This window comes from Microtus pennsylvanicus, chromosome 1, assembly GCF_037038515.1.
Source record: "Microtus pennsylvanicus isolate mMicPen1 chromosome 1, mMicPen1.hap1, whole genome shotgun sequence".
Classification (NCBI taxonomy): Eukaryota; Metazoa; Chordata; class Mammalia; order Rodentia; family Cricetidae; genus Microtus; species Microtus pennsylvanicus.
The window spans coordinates 79,218,475-79,237,026 of record NC_134579.1 but is presented as its reverse complement, the minus strand read 5'-3'; the positions used below and the strand labels follow the sequence as shown (position 1 = coordinate 79,237,026).

The window sequence follows — 18,552 nt, the reverse complement described above, 5'->3', positions numbered from 1 at the left end:
GGAAAGTAAACCCAGCTCATCTGGTAGAGCAATTGATCCTCTAACAGCTGAACCCTATTTTTGCTGTTCCATTTTGGTTTGGTTTGGTTTCTTGCTGTTGATAGTCAGAAGTCTTCAATCTCTTGACATTCCTATCTCAGGCTCCACACGCTGAAGTCGAGGTGTGCGTGTCTGTTCTCCAGGTATATTCTGCATATTTGTTTCAGTGATGACGTGCTATGTCTAGGCTCATCACAGTGTAAAAAAACTGTCATCTTTAAGCACATGAACTGACTGGTACTTTATTGGCAAATGTTGTTGATGAATACTTCCAGCAGTGTCTCTTCTTATCCCAGGGCACCAGGGCTCTTCAGTTTAATTGACACCATGTGGCCCCCAGTGATGCCTGTCGCCGAGCCTTCCTGTGGCCAGCCCAGTGAAGAGGTAAGCCGCCCAGACTTGGAAAGCTCCTCGTCAGGAACTGAGTTGGGCACTCCTACTGTAGTCAGATGGCTGTGTCTTTCCTTGGGCAGCACTATGCAACTAGTTCCTTTGTCTGCAGTGATGTGTGAGTGTCATCTAGGACAGACTACAGCTCCTCTCCAGTGCCAATATTCTGCCGGTTCTTTTCCATGCTCCTCTGGAAAATTCTTGATGAATTTTGGTTTGTATTTTAGTTTTGTGAGAAATACAAAATCAGCCTCAGCCTGGAACCTATACTGACTTTAAACTCAAAGTAATCCTTCTTCAGCTTCCCAAATATTAGAATTACAGGTGTGTGCCTGCAAACTCAGTCATGATGCAATCCTCATTCACTGCTGCAAGTCAGTCTTCGTTAGCCTCATCCTGAAGCCGACACTGTGCCTCAAATTCCTTTGCAATAGTTTATAAAGTCAGCTCTCAGTTATCAATTAGAACAGATGCTAGGTAGAATCCATAAATAGTCAACAGAAATTTCTCTTTTCCTCACCACATTGTTCCTTGTAGGGACTCAGAAACAGAAAAAAAAATCAAGAAGTTTCTTCTACTGCCCCTCGGATTTGCCCATCAGGGTGGCTGCTTTAGTCTACAGTGCCCAAAGCATCTCTCTCTCTCTAGCACACACACACACACACCTCCCTTTTCTTCTTCCTCCTCCCTCAACACCCACCTTGTCTGTGGTGTGTGTATGAGAGAGACAGAGGGAGTCAGAGAGAGAGAGAGAGAGAGAGAGAGAGAGAGAGAGCATATAACAGGCATATGTAGATGCTAAAGCTTGCTGCAAGAATATCTTTCTTCAGTTGCTTCTCCACCTCAAGTGTTTGAGAGAGGATATCTCTCTGGAACTCACCATTTTGGTTGGATTGCCTGGCCACTGAGCTTTGGGATCCTTCTGGCTCCACCCCAAGTACTGGTGTTCCATCACACCAGCTTGTTCATGGGCTCCGGGAACTGAATTTTGTGGCAAGTGCTTGACCTACTAAGCCATCTCTCCAGCTTCTTGTAGCTGGCTTTTTAGCGGAGTGCTGCATGTATGACGTGTGAGCCTGTGCCAGGGAGCGTCATCCTTCTCAAAGTTCCCGTCTGCACATTCTGTAAGGAGCAATTTCTAAGTGGTACTGGCAGTATACTCTGAGGAATAACTTCTTCTCCTTCTGTTTTGTTTTAACACTGGGCCTTGTATATCTTAGGATGACCTTAAAGTCCTGGTACCCCTGCTTCTTTCTCCCAAGAGTTGAAATTGCAGGCTTATGTTACCATGCCTGGCATGAATGCTAAATCTAAAATGAAATCTTAAATCTGCACAGAAATTTTCTTATACATGGTGCCCCAGATGCACAAAGTAACCCATTTCTTATCTAGCCTTCCCATGAGAACATACATCGTAAAACAAAATGTGTGTGTGTGTGTGCGCGCGCGCGCGCGCGTACGTGCGTGCGTGCGTCTGTTCTAGTCTTAGGAACTGACTCTAGGGCCTTTCCGTACTAGATGCTCTACCACTGAGTTATATAGGTCTCACTAAGTGGCTCAGACTGGCCATGAAGTTCTCCTGAAGTCCAGGTAGGCCTTGAACTTGTGATCCTTGTGTCTCTGCCTCCCAAGCTGAGATCCCAGGCCTGCACAATCAAGCCAAGCCTGATCATGAGAATACTAAAAGAACTTATGTTAATAGTATTCTTTGGATCTTTTGTTTTTTGGGACAGGGTTTCTCTGTAGCTTTGGAGCCTGTCTTGGAACTAGCTCTTGTAGACCAAGTTGGCCTTGAACTCGTAGACACCTGCCTGCCTCTGCCCCCTGAATGCTGGGATTAAAGGCGCACGCCAACACCCAGCCCTTCGGCTCTTTTAACAAGACATTCTTATTCTCTTTTTTTCCTTTATACTAAACAGATAAAGACTTGCCTGCCTCCCCCTACCTTCTGTTATATCTTCTCTGCGCATCCGAGCCTGGGACACATCGATACAATTGAAGGGGACCCCATTTCTGAGCTCTACCAGCCTCCAGTTGTCCACTGCTTACAAGAAATCCTCCAGGTAATGGCTGTGTCTCTAACAGGTACTTCAGATGCTTCTGCTGTTCCTGTGCTTTCTCTGATGTTTCCGTCTTTGCCGTTCCAGAATGATGAGCATGGCACGCGCTGCAGCTTCTATGCCAAAGTGGTTTATCGAAGACCACAGGTAATATCACCATGTCTGTCTGTCTGTCTGTCTGTCTGTCTGTCTGTCTTCCCCTCTCTTTCTCTAGCCAATCTCTTAGAAATTAGTGGTATGCCATAATAGAAAAATATCTCTAAAGTCTAGGTTAACCAATAATTTACCCTCCTCATTTGGAGCCATCCTTCTCTGTGTAAACTATGTGGAGCTCCTTTGTGTTTGGTTGTTGCTGTTGTTTTTTAATTTTGGTTTCTTTTTATTTCTACTGGGAATCTATTGCAGACATTTTTCCCCTGACCCATAGTCAGTGAAAAGCTATAGAAATACCAAAAGAATATGTTTCTTAACTTCTAATTGAGCTACTGGTGGGTTGCACATATATAAATAAAATTTAAATTGTGTCATAAACAGAGTATTTTAGCTTCTTCCTCAACTATAATAGAGGGCAGACTGTTCTTATAAAGGACCGTATAATCAGTATTTTATGATTCTTAAATCATGCAGTTTCTGTAGCAATTAGTTGGTTTTACTCCGCAATTTAAAAGCAGCCATATTGGCATTTATAAATGAATGAACAGGAATTCTTTTTTTTTTTTTTAAAGCACTTTCTCTAAGTCTAAACAAACTGAAGGCTGGCTCTGTGGTTTTCAGTGAGTCTGTAGAATACCTGGTATATGATGGCACCTTGATCATCTGTGACTTCGCGTTATTCCAAAGTGTGTTCTAGGCACAGAACTATGCAGATGGTGCTGCAGGAGCCATTTGCCCTTCAGGGAGATGCTGTAACGCAGAGGCTGAGAGTGAGGAAGACAGGGAAGGAAACACAGTGGCAGAGGAAGACATTGAGTTCTCTGCTTCACTAGATCAGGGTACTGCCTCACGGGGCTGAGTGGGTATGTTGACGGCCTTATATGCAATAATTCCAAACATGCCAGGGCGGTCAGCTTGCCTTCCAGTGGGGTGTGTGTCAGATGACCCTGTGCTTAGGAACAAGTCAGGGATCCAGAACTATTGCCCATGTTCAAATGCTTTTTCTGGGTTACATGTAGCTATAAGAACTCTTTAGGCTGGGCAGTGGTGGCGCATGCCTATAATTCCAGCACTTGGGAGGCAGAAGTTGGTGGATCTCTGTGAGTTCAAGGCCAGCCTGGTCTGCAGCGCAAGTTCCAGGACAGGCTCCAAAACTACACGGAGAATCCCTGCCTTGAAAAATAAACAAACCAAAAGAATTCTTTAATAGATTTTATGTTTTAGAAGAGTTTGGGGTCTGCATCAAAATCAAGGATAAGATAAAAATCTCCCATGTGTGTCTTGCCTCATAGATTTTATCAACATGTTCACAGAGTAGTAGATTTGTTAACAGCTTACACAATCATCTAGGGTTTATAGTTCATAATTCTTGCCATTATAATCTGGGACAGAATCATTGCAGAATCTATGGTAATGGATGTCCTCGGTGTTCTTCCTATTCATCCCTTTCTGCTTCAGACCCTTTAGCAAACACTGAAACCCAGAGCACAACATGGTCTAATCATGGAGTACACAGATTTTTCAGATTGGCTTTTTTCTTTCCATAGGAAGCATTTAGGCATCCATGTCTCCTGAGTGACTTGAGGGCTCACTCTCTATAACACTCAGGAATAAGTGTTCCATTATCTAGCTGTATCAGAGCTCATTTACCTACTGTGACGGTCAGTATTGATTGTCAGCTTGACAGAATCAGAATCACCCAGGAAACAAACCTGGGGACATGTATGGGGAAGTGTTCTTGATTGAGTTTCTGGGATGGAAAGGGGTCTCGCCAGAGTCTCTCCAGCCTACAGAACGGACAAAGGCCACTGCACCTGTGCTCCATGGCGAGTTCACTCAGTCTTGATCACAACTTAGCAGTGTTGTCCTTGCCGGTCTTATGTTATAGGTATAAAGGGTGCAGAAGCCTCCATAAGGCCCATGGCCAGCCCATAGAGCAAAATGAATTTGATTTGATCTCAGAAGTCTTCAGTAGTTGTAACACTGCACAAAAGTATAAGTGAGGCGTCTCTCCTGATACTCAGTCTCTTAGCCATGAGCCATTGTAACATAAAAGGCGCCATACAATGAAACGTTCCAATACGGAGGGATGTGGGCATGACAAGGAAAGGTCAGACCAAAGCAAGACTGAAGCCCAGCAGTGAAAACACCAAATCATGAAACTCTGACTCTGGCATCTGGAGCTGCTGATGGCATCTTCTGAGGTCAAAAAGGCTTGAAGGAGCCTGCCCTGCCAGCTCTGTACCACAGCACACAAAGCTTCTTTCTTGGCCCATCTATCCCATGCCTGCAGCCCTCCTCAGGATACCCTGTGGTCCTGGTATCTCCGCACCTCAGTGCTTTCATGCAGTGACCCTTCGGGGCCTCCATACAGAGACTGGATCAGCATGAGTGAGCTGAGCTCCAGCATTTCCTTCTCACCTTTCTGACTGCTGGGGCAGGAAGACCTGCTGCCTCGCACACTGGCCTTCCCACCATCGCCTTCCCTGCCTTGACTGACTGTGCTCTAGAGCTACAAGCCAAGAAGTCCTTTCTTCCTCCTGAAGCATCCTTCCTCGGGTCTTCTCTCATAGTAATGAGAAAAGTAACACATCTCCCCAAAGATCTTGTCTGCTCCCAAGTTTAAGCAATTACAAATAAAAAAAGATTTATTTTAAACAAATTTTAGCTATTGGATATTGATGTCTTTTTATGAAAGATAGTCTTATTATTAATTTTTATGCCCTGGTAGTAGAAGTAATTTGGTAATTAATTTAAAAAATAGGGGTCCAAAAAATGGTCAAGGAAGATTGCTCAGCAGGCAGGCCCCGTGTGAAGAAGGAGGGAAGTAGGAGAGAAATGACTCCGTAAGAGTGTCAGCTGGCATCTCTGTGCTTGTGTGTACACATGCATCCCAACAAGAACAGTAGTAATAATGAAATGTAAAATTAAACTAAGAAAAAATTAGAAGATACTGGTCTCTCAGTCATTTGAAAGACAAATCTCAAGTATTGATGAAGAGCATTTAGTTTTTACCCTTGGAGGGAAAAATATAGATATCTGTTTTGGTTTTGGTTTTGGTTTTTCACTTATGGCTGAACGTTGGTTCACTATACCACAGCAACAAGGTCTGTGTTTTCAACAGCTTGACAGTGTAGGAAGAGAGGAAGGAAGGGAAAAAGGGAGAAATTAAAGAGTTTTCTTCCACGTCTAAGACTGACCTGCTATGTGGGTTTTGGTGGGCTGGGAGCCTCTGATCTCCTGAGGCATTTCTGATGAGCATATTGGCTGCTTGAGCCTGGCACCCTGCTCAGAGGGGTTAGGAATCAAAGGTGATCCAACAGGGACATGTCAGGATCCTAGGTGACCTCTCACAGCTGCATCACCTCTAAGTCACAATCTCAGGGAAGCTGCACTGTAGCCCCCTCATTTTTCATTCACTAGGTTTTATACAATGTGTTACTGTTGTTCATTTGGTATTCACGTCTTTCCAGATAGAAGCTATCTCCTTGGTTGTCTGAGCATAGTCAACATGTGTGGTGTTTTATGAGAGATGGCTTCCAGAGGTTCCTCTGTTTGAGTACTTGGTCTCCAGTTGGTGGTGACGTTTGGGAGGTCCCTGAAACCTTTAGGAAATACAGTTTTTCTGGAGGAAGGATGTCACTTGGGGTAGGCTTTGAGAGTCATCTCTCCCCCTTCCTCTCCCTCCTTCCTGTTTGCCCCATGCTCCTGTTAGCATGCCCTCCCCATCATTATGCACTGCGGCCCTCTGGAGCCATTAACTAAGCAAACGTTCTCCTCCCTCACCTTTATAACAGCAGCGGAAGAGTAGCTGATCTTTAATTTGAATTCTTCTCTTCTGACACAGTAAGATGTTTCAAGCTGACCTTTGGTGGTTTGTTTTTCATTGATTTGCCTTTTAGTGTGCGTGCACATGTGCGTGTGTGTGTGTGTGTGTATCTGTGTGCTGTGGAGGGCAGAGGGCAGCTTCTGAGATGCAGTCCTGCCTCCGCCGTGTGGAAGACTGTCTAGTTTGGCATCAGGCTCCTGTGTGCCTGCTCTTTGGGCTTTACACTTTAGAATCAGTCCCTTTTTCAAGGAGTGCAGTGAATTTTAAAGGGAAATGATATTTAAAAGCCAATATCTGGCTCTAGGTAGTCTTGCTTGTATTGGAATATAATTATTTTTAGGCCTTCTCTGTGACTAGAGCAAGGAGACAGATGTGGATGTATCGCTGTGCACTCCTGGTATGTCTGTCTGAAGTCATGCTGCACACCAGTTCCTCCCACCAGAGACCATCTTCTCTAGAATTTTCTCTAGACTTTCCTGGCTTGGAGATAGAAGCAGGAAGATCAGGAGTTTAAGATGACCCTTGGCTCCACAGGGAATTTGAGTCCAATCGGGGCTACATGAAATTCAGTCTCAATAAATGAAACCTTCCCTCACCAGCAAGGAGAAAGCTGGTTCTGTAAATATTTTTCTCAGTAATATTTACTCTAATTAATTTTCTGTATTCAATCCCTAATGATCTAAGCCCTTCACCCCAGCCCACATCTCCTAAGCATGCCATCCACTCCAGCCATATCAACTGAACTCTTAAACCAGCCAAGCACTTAGATCCTGGGCCTACACTTTTTCCTTGACTTGAACTTCTATCTATTGATGTAAGTTTGACCAACTGGTAAAGGTAGAAGGCCGGTTTACTAGAACTTCCTAAAGTGTGACAGCTCCTGCCAATGACTATATGCATACACACACACACACACACACACACACACACACACACACACACTCGTACATACATTCCAGAAGGGGAAAAGAAAGACAAAACTAATAAAATGAAGCCTGCTGCACATGCAGCAGGTTTGTGACAGCTGCTTTGTACGTCCTCTGCATGGTCACATGACATCTGTCCCTAACCCTCAAGACATGAATGGGTCCACTGAACAGAAGTCGTAGACCTGGGAGGGAATGGAAATGCGTTCTCCCTGAGAACTTGAGGGGACAAGGGGAGAACTGCCTGTGAGGGCTGTGTTGTGCCCTATAGAGGAGCCCTAACAGCCACATAAGGGTGGGGCTGCACCAGTGAGTGCCAGTAACCTTGGTGTGGAAACTTCATTGTACGTTTTAAGTTGTGTTTGAAATCATGTATTAAATTTTGAGTATAAATAATCACTAATATACTGCTTTTAAAGGTTTTTGGATATGTACAGTTAATAGGGTTTTCTTATTTCAAATTGCAGCTAAAGAATCTCTTGGCACAAAAGGAAATCTGGCTGCTGGTGACTGACATCACCCTACAAATACAGGATGAAAGGGACCACTCCCTCCCCAAAACGCTGCCAATCTATGTAGCCCCCTCATGTGTGCTGGGCCCGGGAGTTGTAGAAGAACTTGCCATGGCTGTGCCTCCTACCATACTCTTCAGGGATGCTCTTCGAGACAAGGGTATGCTGCTTTCTCTTGGCTGCCTAACTAGAGTGGCTGCTTCGATCCTGCACTGCGGCCCCATCCTGCTCAGTTCTGCTGGCACCTTCCCAAAGCCCAGTGCGAGCCTAGCCTGGAGGGGGTACAGAGGCCATCTTACCCGCCGTTGGCTCTCATTGACTTTGCCAACCTGGTAGGAGCCAGCACCCCAAGTTGTGATAGACACTGGAAAGACACTTTTGGCCACTTGACTCTGTTGACAGCACCTGTGCATGTGTGGAAACCACCTACAGTCATGTCCTAGCTGTCTCTTTTTAAAATAAAACAAAAACTAGAGAACATGGTATATGTCTGGCCCTGTAACAAAGACCTGTAGCCCCAAAACATGGGATGCTGAGGCAGGAGTATCATCAGTTAGAGGCCAGCCTAGGTCACACAGTGAGACCCTTTTTCAAAATAATAATAATAACAATAATAATAAGGTAGGCTTTAGATCAGTCCATATTTTTCCTTGGGATCAAACAGTTAAACTTTTTTTCCCATTTCATTTAGGTATAGCGAATACCATAAAATTCATCCCATTCAATTGTATTTGAATGTGGTAGCTGTGTTCTTTTCCACCGTTGTCCACTGGGGGCTTTGAGATGTGCTTCCATGTGACACTGACCTGCTGGACAGCCTCCATTAGGAAGTGACAAACCCGTCTGTGCCTTTTCTTCCTGCACAACTCGTGGTGGCTGATGAAGGAGACTGGCTGGAGTGTGATGCTTTTCTTAATTGCGTGAATAATCTGAACTATCTCCATGGCAGGGCAGATTGTTTGTGTTGAGCGGACAGTCCTCCTACCCCAGAAGTCTCTCTTGTATGTACCTCCTGGTGCTGGTTCCTGTGACCTGCCTGGCCCAGTGACACTGGATGAACTGGGCTCCCTCACACCTGCCAACTCCATTTGCAGCGTGCAAGGTGGGTAGCCCTCTGATTGAAAGCAGAATTTCCATGGTCTTACGTGCTGTATTATTTTAAATATACTGCTTGGCAAGTTTTATTGGGTGTCTATGTTCCAGACATTAGATATATAGGGAAAAAGTAAGAATAGGGTCTGTGATTGTGGACTGGGAGTCCATACAGAAAGATGTAGACCAGCTAAGTGCACAAACAAAGCTCAGTGTCTCAAATGGTCCTCTCACCTTGCTGCATAAGATCTAGGAAGGCTCCCCAAAGACTGGATCCTTGAGCCTATGAGATGGCTCAGCAAATGAAGGTGTTGCCCCCAAACGAGTGACCTCTGAGTTCAGTCCCACCATCGACACAGTGTAAAAAGAGCGCCGGTTCCCACAAGTTGTTCTCTGTGCTGTGCGTGTGTGCATGTATACAACACAAGCCTCTGTGTGTGTGTGTGTGTGTGTGTGTGTGTGCGCGTGCGCGCGCGCGCACATGTACACAGACAAAATAAATAAATAAATAAATATTTTAGGTACCTGAATTCTTAAGTTAAGATCTGAAAGATACACCAGTGACAAGGAGCCCGACTCAGAAGCTAGCCAACAGGAGAGAACGGGCTAGCCAGTGGAGAAGGGCGGGGAGACTGGAGGATGGAGAGAGGGCAAAGAGCAGGACTCGGAAGCTAGCCAGCAGGACAGAGCTGATAGACCAATGGAGAAGGATGGAGAGAGGTACCAAGAGGAAGCTGAAGGACAGCTAGCTGTCAAGAGTATAGTCTGCTGTGCACAGAGGTGGGCAGCTTCAATAGTGACAAAGTCACAAACATAACAGTCTGCACACTCAGAGAACACCCTGTAATGATAGCATAAGGAGTGGTTGAAAACTAGCTTTGAAGACCGGAGGGGACACGGTCTGGATTCCCCCCTGTAGGTACAGGGCCCAGAGAGACAAATAATGCAGCCACAGAGAAGTAAACAGAAGACAAACAGAACAGAGGGTTTCATTAGGAAGAGTATTGATGGTATTGCTGAATTACTGATCAAGAGGGAGCATACGTGCAGAGAGAAGCTTCACTTGCTCAGAGTACTTTAATATGTTCACAGCATTGTACAAGCATCACTATAACATTGGAACAAAACAAGCAAACCAAACCGTGGTACATGCTGCCTGCCACACCCTTAAGAAACTGTCAGTCTGCTTTCTGCTTCTGTGGCTCTCCTGTTCTGGACTATTTGCTGTTGCAGGATCTCCACAGCCTTTGAGGTGCTCCTGTCCTCCGTGCTGAGGGTGGGTGGCAGTTGCAGGTGTGCACCTCCATGCCGACTTTGTTGTTTGTCAGACATTCTCTTTCGTATGTTCACATGTACGCCTGGAGCCTGGGAATGTCTGAAGAGGGTGTTGGATGTCCCGAAACTGGAGGGATAGGCAGTTGTGAGCCACTTTGATATGGTTGCTGAGAACCAAACCCAGGTCCTTTGCAAGATCAGCAAGTGCTCATATCCATCTCTCCATCCACTGGTTATTCTTTTAATAAGATGTCCTACTGTAGCCTGAACTGTTTGTAACTCACTGTGTGGCCCAAACTAGCCTTAAACTTAAGATCCTGCTAGTTCAGCCTTCCAGCTACAAACCGCTACACTAAGCTCCAGGCTTCCATTTTCATTTTCCGTCACCATTGTCACACGCGTATGTGCATGTAGCATGTACACCTGTGGAGGTCAGCTCTGTGGCATCAGTTCTCCCTGTGGTGGAACTCGGGTCGTCAGGCTTGCACAGCACTTACCACACTGAGGCGCCTGTCTCCTTGACCTGGCTTCTGTTTCTCAAATGATTAAGTGTACCTTATGACCCAGGATGTGGTCTTTTGAAGTGAATGTTCTCTCTAAGCATAAGAATGTGTTTTCCTGCTGCTGGATAAAAATATCAACTATTCAGTTCAGTCAGTAGGAGTGTTGGTTTGAGGTTATGCTTGTGAATTTATTGTTCCTACAAGTTCCATCTCTCTGTTCCATGTGTGTTTTGTTTTATTTTATTTTATTTTAGCCTCACTAATATCGCCCTGACAGAGCTGGAACTTTATAGACCATTCTGGTCTTGAGAGCCACCGATTCTGCCTCCCAATTAAAGGCATTCACCTGGTTCTTCATGTATTTTGATGCTTTGCTGGGTGCATATACGTTAAAGAATTGACCCTATTATTGTTACATAACAATTATTTTTGGTCCCAGTAATTTTCAGGACTCAGAGGTTTGCCCTGTCTGAAATAAAAATTACTGTGGCATGCTCTTACTAGGCTTAGCATTGGGTTATGTCCTGCTCTCTCCCTTTATGCATTGATCGTTTCTTTTAGATAGCATGTAGTTGGTTCTTGTTTTTGTCCATGCTAATAATCTGCCATTTAACTTGTACAGTAAGATCATTCATTAGCATTAGAAAGGATTAGTGTTGTAGCTGATTGATACAGCTTTTCCAATGTGTTACTCCTGGATCCTTTTCCTACTCTATTTCTAGGGTGTTGTGTTGTTGCTGTTTTCCCATTTGCTTTGAGCATTCAGTGTATTCTATTTCCTTTCAGTATTTCTATTTTTTTTAAGACTTAAACTCTTACCTGGACATGGTACTGCACGCCAGCATATAAGCTGCATAGTGAAACTCATAAAAATTAAAATGAAGTAGAGTCTTTTTAAAAGGTACTAGTGGTTGTCCTAGAGTTTCTGGTGTACAATTACAAAACTCAGGTCTGCTTTCAGATGGCACCGCTGTCCTGTTTCCTGTGAAAATGTTACTAGCCAAGCGTGGTGGTTCATGCTCATGGTCTGCACTTGAGAGGCAGAGGCATTAAAGTCACCCTATGTTTGAGAGCTGTTCCACATTATATGGCAAGACTTGGTACCAGAAAGCAAGCTATGCGCACACCCAGTTACACCACTACTGTTCTTTATGTTGCTCATAGGTGTAAGTATTGAATACATGTTATTGTCAGTTTTGAAAACCTATTAAGTCAAAAATACCTTGCTTGTCAGTTTAATTTCATAGATGGTATGTTTCCTATAGACATTTTCTGACATTTTCCTCCCATCTCCTCATTCTCTAGAAGCATTCACTTTGGATTTCCTCTGTTTCCTGGCCAGCTCCAAAGGTGTCCTGCAGGCCTGTGGTGGACAAGCCCAGTGTGTAAACACATTGTCATGGAACAGGTTACTGCCAGGTTCCCTGAGAAGAGAAAGCAAAGTAACAAAGATTGTCTCTACCTGCCAGGAGGGGTGCCCTCAGTACAGTGATGGTAGAGAATAGGCTGACCCTGCCAGCTGTCCGTGGCCTCCCAAAGGCTGGTAGCTGACCTCGGGGACAAAGTCACACAAAGCTGGTCCGCACTGCTCTATGACAACAGTGCCCCTTCTTGGGTTATTCACTGTCTTGCCCTGCTGCCTCCAGGCCCAGAGACTCTCAGATAGGACTTGTTCTTGGTGTAGTTCCTTCTTCACATCTACCCTTTGAAGGTCCCTCTGTAAAAAGATGGTCTAATAGCTAATATATAGCCTTCCCCAAGCCTATCTGTGAGAGATTTCTGTGTATCAGCCAGAGTAAATAAAGGCTTTTAGCAGTGAGTGCAAGAGATGAGGCAGGCTTTCCTTTCAACACTCATGTAAAATTATTATACCAACTGCTCAGTGGTATACTTCCATCCAGCCCTCAAATCTGGCTTACGACTGTATGCATGAGATGATCTCCAGGGGCTATAAACTGCAGATAGACTGCATGTCGTCAGCTCACGCCATACTCTCTAACTGAAGGAGGATTACCTAATCCCACGGAAAGGTCAGATACCTAAGTAAAGCGGAGCTTGGATTAGTAGCAGCCTGCTTTTAGTGGTCCGTTTTCAGAAAGGAGTGGGGAGTAAGCCTGAGAGCTTGCCCTGAGCTCCATTCTCAGTGCTGAAGGAAGGCCAGAGCGCAGGTGTCCACTGCTACTTGAGATGTTACCTAATGTCTCCCTTTGGACTCCTGCTGTGTCTCCACAGCTAAGGAGCTACTAGGAGAGAAGAACCCATTTTCAAGGGTGTAGCCCCTGATGTAGCCAACCTTTAGTAAAACGTCACGTGTCCCAGAGCGCATGGCAGCACAGACTACATGATGCAGGGAGACATGAAGCTGACTGGGTAGGGGAGGAAAGGTGGAGTGAGGGGTGGATATGATAAAAGTACATGGCTTCAAATAGCCAATAGAAATGGAAAATACTGTTTTTCATCCATTCGACAGACGTTTGATTATATTTACAAGACAGTGTCATTAGTTGAGGCAGGTTCTTCAAAACTGACCTATTCTTATTTTTTAGAAGTCATTTAAGTTTGCACTGTATGAACATATTTTAATAAACCAAGTCTTCTAGTTCTTGTGTAATTCTGCTTCACTGCCTGTAAATGCTGTTTCCTGGTGCTTGTTCTAGTGGAGAATGACATTTTGCTTCAAAAATGTGAATGGGGGTACGGGATATACCTCTGAAGTGAAATGTTTGCCACATGCTAGGTTTGATCACCAGTACAAACAAGAACTAGAAGATAAAGATGTGGAAGAAGAGAAGGGGCAGGAAGGGTGAATTCCTTCTCTGGTTTTGGAAATTCAGCCACCTCTTACTTGTTCTTTTGATATCAAAATGACTGTAATTTGACAAGGATGGTCTGAAGTACACTGGTACATCCAGGGGACATCTTCATCTCTACTGTGTACTGACAACCTCATGGCTGTATTGCTTACCTGGTCTTGGTCCTGTTCCGTCAGCCTGCATACCTAGCTCACTCCCCTGACCCTTGAGCCAGCTCCTGGGCCACATTCTTCAGGGGCCTGTCCCAGTTTAGACTTTATCTTCTGGTGTTTGTACTCAGTGTTTATCTGTTTCACCTCCCTTCTTCCCCAACTGGACTGATCATGTGACAGTAGAGACTTTATATCCCATGCTGTGCTGGTTTGAGTGAAAATGGCCCCATAGACTCACAGGCAGTGGCACTATTAGGAGGTGTGCCTGATGGAGTAGGGATGGCTTTGTTGGAGGAAGTATGTCACTGGGGGTGGGATTCCAAGTCTTTGATGCTCAAGCAAGTCCCAGTGGCACAGTCTCTTCCTGCTTCTCTACAGGTACAGATGTAGAACTCTTAGTCTCTCTCCAGCACCATGTCTACCTGCATGCCACCATGCTTCCTGCCATGACACTAATGGACTAAGCTTTTAAACCTATAAACAAGCCCCAAATAAATGTTTTTCCTTTACAAGAGTTACCATGGTCATGGTGTCTCTTCAGAGCAGTAAAAACCCAAACTAAGACAGAAGTTGGCACCAAGGACTGGGGTATTGTTGTGATAGACCTGACCATGATTTTGTTTGGAGGAATGTGGACTTTGGGAGTTTGGATTAGAAAAGCAGTTGAAAGCTTTAAGTGGGGCTTAATGGACCATCCCAGTAGGAGCCTGGAAGACAGTGGTGCTGAGGGTGATTTGAACTGTGGGGATCTGGATCAAGAGGTTTCAGAGGAGAATATTTGTATGTGGCCTAGAGAGTGTTCTTGTGTTATTTTGGCTAAGGACATAGCTACGTTTTCCCCTTGTCTGAATTGTCTGCCTGTGACTAAATTGAGGAGTTTTGGATTAATGACATTAGCAGAGGCGATTTCAAAGCAACCGAGTATTGACTTTATTACATGATTATTATGGTCACTGTTAATGCAGATCTATAAAGAAAAGGAACAAGTTGAGCAAAGAAAAATACATAATGTACAGAACAAGGAGTAAAGGGGCACAAGGAAGTGGAAAGGTGCGAAATCCTGTGCTCCCGGAAATAAAGCAATCAAAGAAAAGCCTGGTGTTAGTAGAATAAAGGGAGTGGCGACCTCAGTGCAACACCCTCCCCAGCTAAGCTCCCAGTCTGTGAGCAGAATTAAAGCAAAGTTTACTGCCAGGTGTTGGTGGTACACACCTGTAATCCTAGAACTAGAAGACAGAGGCCAGCCTGGTTTAGAGATTAAGTTTCAGGACAGCCAAGCTTGGGCAGTGAAGGAAACCATGGAAAACAGAAAATTGGTAAAGATATATTTGAAAAGAGGGGGCCATATTCCAGCCCCACCAAGCAGCAGAACTTGACAGGGGTGTCCCTGAATGGAGGCCTAGATAGGCCATTGTGTGAAGCTGCGAAGGTGAAGTCTGGATTGACTTAGAGACCCCAAGATCTTGGCAATGCCAGAGCCTAGGACACCTGCTGAGGAGAGCTGCTATCAGGGTGTGGGGCCAGCCCAGGAGGAAGAAGTGTGCTGCAGTCAACAAAGCTGAACAGAGCTGGAGATCTGAAGAGCACTTTGACATCAGACATGAAGGTAGAGTTCGGAATTTGCCCAGCTGGGTTTCAGTCTTGCTTTGGTCCAGCATTTCCTCACTATGCTCCCTTTTGGAATGGTAATGTATATCCTCTGCCATTATATGTTGGGAGTATGTAGTCTTGTTTTTTATTTTGACTTGACAGGGGATTACAGTTAAAAGATTGCAGAGTCTCAGAAGAGACTTTGAATTTTGAGTTTTTGGACATTGTTGAGACTGTGATAGACTATGGGGACTTTTGGCGTTGGACTAAATGCATTTAGCATTGTGATATAGTTATATCCTATGGGGGCCAGGAGTAGAATGTGAAGTTTGGATGAAAATGGCCCCATAAGATCACAGGGAGCAGCACTCTTAGGAGGTGTGGCCTTGCTGGAGTAGGGGTGACTTTGTTGGAGGAAATGTTTCACTGGGGTCAAGGCTTTGAGGACTCATATGCTCACAGCAGTCCAGTGTCTCAAAGTCTCTTCTTGCTGCCTACGGATCCAGATATAGAACTCTTGGTTCCTTCATCAGCACCATGTCTGTAAGTGTTACAGCTTTGATGGAAAGGTATTCTGGCAATGCAGAGCCAAGGAATATCACAGGTCACAGTAAGGGTAGCAGCTTACAGCCCTGCTCCTACGGGAATGTTTCCCCAGTGTGACTGCTCTGCTCCAGCAGGGGACGGCTTCCCCAAAGATGTTATTACAGTTCAGCTCCAGTTCTGCTCAGTCCCGCTGAGTATAACGTCTCCAGTCCGCTACAGTGAAAGTGTTACAGCCTTGCTCTGCTCAGCTCTGCCCAGGCTCCGTTTCTGCTCCTGTGAAAGGTCTCACCCACCCCTCACTCAGGAGATTTGCTGGGAGGGAAGAGTGGAGGAGGGTGACTGCCTCTGTCAGGATGGAGAGAGGAAGCAGCAGACTGAACAGGTGCAGGGTTTATATAGAGCTACCTAGGGGCGGGGTTTTCCAGGGAGACTTTCAGTGTGGGAGTTGGTCAGATTTCAGTCCTTTGTTGAGCTCAGATTGGCTAGATCTCGTGAACAGGTATTGGTTGGTTTTCTGCTTATTTGGTCAGGGACAGATTTGGCTCTGGTTTCAAGACCAAAATCTGTTCCTCTCACTGGCCCTTTTTAGCCTTTTGACTCTAATTTCAGGCCAGGGCATATTTGTTTGACTGGCTGTGATTCTAGGGCCAGAGTGTGTTTCTCTGGGTGCTGCTTGTCTCTGACTCCACAGCTAGGGATTGGTGATCCTGTAATAGCAACTGGTTGAAAGTCTGGTTAGAAATCCTTTGGATCTGTTGTTGAAGGAGTCTAGACAAGAAGTTTCTAAGGCAGGATGCAGCTAGTGAGATTAAGAAAAGGGGGAGAAGAGGGGCTAAGAAGTATCATCCCGTTCCGTATTGGACTATGCACTGCCCAGAGGCATCAAGCTGTCCCTCATGTTTTGAAGATCTGTCTGAAGTTGTTGGATCTTATCTTTTACTATACCTGATTGGTTAACAGAAGCAATGTTCTTCCCCAAGAAAGAGACAAAGACCACTTCTCTGCTATTAGTAAATTTAATCTTCTCTGATTTTTGAAGTACTATGGTACTACAGGTACTACAAGGTCTATCTGATCCTGAAGGGTGAGGATAGTCTGAGCTACCTATTGGAAATCCTGGATGAATTGTGAGGAAAGCCAGTGGTAAACGGGAAAGTAGTCAAGCCTGCTGCTCCAGTGGCTACACCTGCAGTTATGCCTAGAGCCGCCAGAAGGGGTAGAACCTGAGTTGCTTGTTTGTCATCCGTGCTGCTATAAACTCGGTGATGGGAACTGGCAAGGCTTCCTCACCAGGTCCCACCCCTAATTAGGAGAAAGGAAAACCAGGATGTAAGTCCTACCACCTAGAAGGTAGGCAGTGGTACACTTGTGTGCCACAGAGAATCAAGGCATTGTGAATGCTTTGGCAGAAGGGCTGGGTTGTAGTACTAAGGGTTATGGTATTATTGCAGTCTGCAACACCAAAGAGAAAAGCGTGGGAGAGATGAGGTGTAGTAGTGATATTTGGCTCAGAGCAATTTACCAGTGACAAGTTAGGAGAATCTAATAAGACAATGGGAGGGGGCACAAATGGTGATTGTGAGTTTGACCCAGGAGGGACACACAACCAGCATTCTTATAAGCAGTCAGGCAAGACACTATTCAACAGCTGAAATGCAGAGGTTAAGATTTGAAACAAGAGATGGTGTGAGAGGGAGGTAGAATCGGTATCATCAAGAAGGGATATTAGGGATGGAAGGACTTTGAGGAGCTTTGGACCACTGCTTCTACTGTGTTGATACCTGGGGACTTAAAGAGTGGGATGTGTGCCCTCTGTATTGGGACCATGCCTGATGGGCGGCTATAATACGTGCTATAGTAGAGTTTACCAATGGGGTGCCATGGGTCTTTAATTAGAATGTTAAAAAATTCCCCACTCTGCATAAAAGATAAACAGAGTGCCTTCCTGAATATGCATTATCTCTTATAGGACCAATAAGGGCAGCCTCCATAAGTTTCTGCCAGGTGTTGACGGTAATTTCTAGTTTGATCATAGAGAAAGCAAGCATGGGGCAGGTGTTTCAGAAGTGGATTTGGGTCTTATAGGGATAGGTATGTTTGCAAATGACGAGTGAGCAGTGTCCAGACCCCAGCATGTGAGTGGTCTGAGTGCCCTGCTGAGTTAGGCTTCCTGAACCTCAGATCTCCGTGTAGAATTCACTCTTGATGGGTGTGGGCAAGAAGAAGTAAGAGAAAAAGTGGGCATGACCCAGTAGGGTCGGCCTAGGTCTTGGCATTCTTCTGAGACCGGGCCTGGGTATCTTCTGAAACTTAGGAGAACCAGGACCTGTTGGGGTTGAGATGTAAGAAGGGAGATTATCTTGAGCCGATGGTATAAAGGTATGAGACGAGAGAGATTAATCCAGCGAGGGAAACCCTTGATCTTAGTGCAGTTGGGGTGGTAAAGATGACCCTGAAAGGGCCTGTCCATTCTGGAGAAAGAAAAAGGGGATTGTGACCTGGAGGAGAGAGGCAAACTAAGTCCCCGATGTTAACTGAAGAGAGAAGGGAGGGGCTGAGGCAGTGATGGTGGGTGGAGTTCCGAAGAAAAGAGCTAAGATAGTGTGACTAGGGGGTGAGAAGGTGATCAGGGAGAGGTGATGCTGAGATAGGAGACCAGGAGGCATAATCAG

The 18,552-nt window shown here is 45.2% G+C and overlaps 1 protein-coding gene across 4 annotated transcripts in view; it reads left to right on the top strand.

Annotated features, from left to right (window-relative positions):
- Positions 1–18,552, top strand: part of Spidr (scaffold protein involved in DNA repair) — a 217,147-nt gene that overhangs the window by 189,598 nt on the left and 8,997 nt on the right. For all 4 annotated transcript variants that reach the window (XM_075970685.1, XM_075970694.1, XM_075970704.1 and 1 more), the window contains 5 exons: positions 336–423; positions 2,349–2,492; positions 2,577–2,636; positions 7,865–8,069; positions 8,859–9,011. In XM_075970685.1, coding sequence (XP_075826800.1) covers positions 336–423; positions 2,349–2,492; positions 2,577–2,636; positions 7,865–8,069; positions 8,859–9,011 — 650 coding nt within the window. The remainder of the gene's footprint in view (positions 1–335; positions 424–2,348; positions 2,493–2,576; positions 2,637–7,864; positions 8,070–8,858; positions 9,012–18,552) is intronic.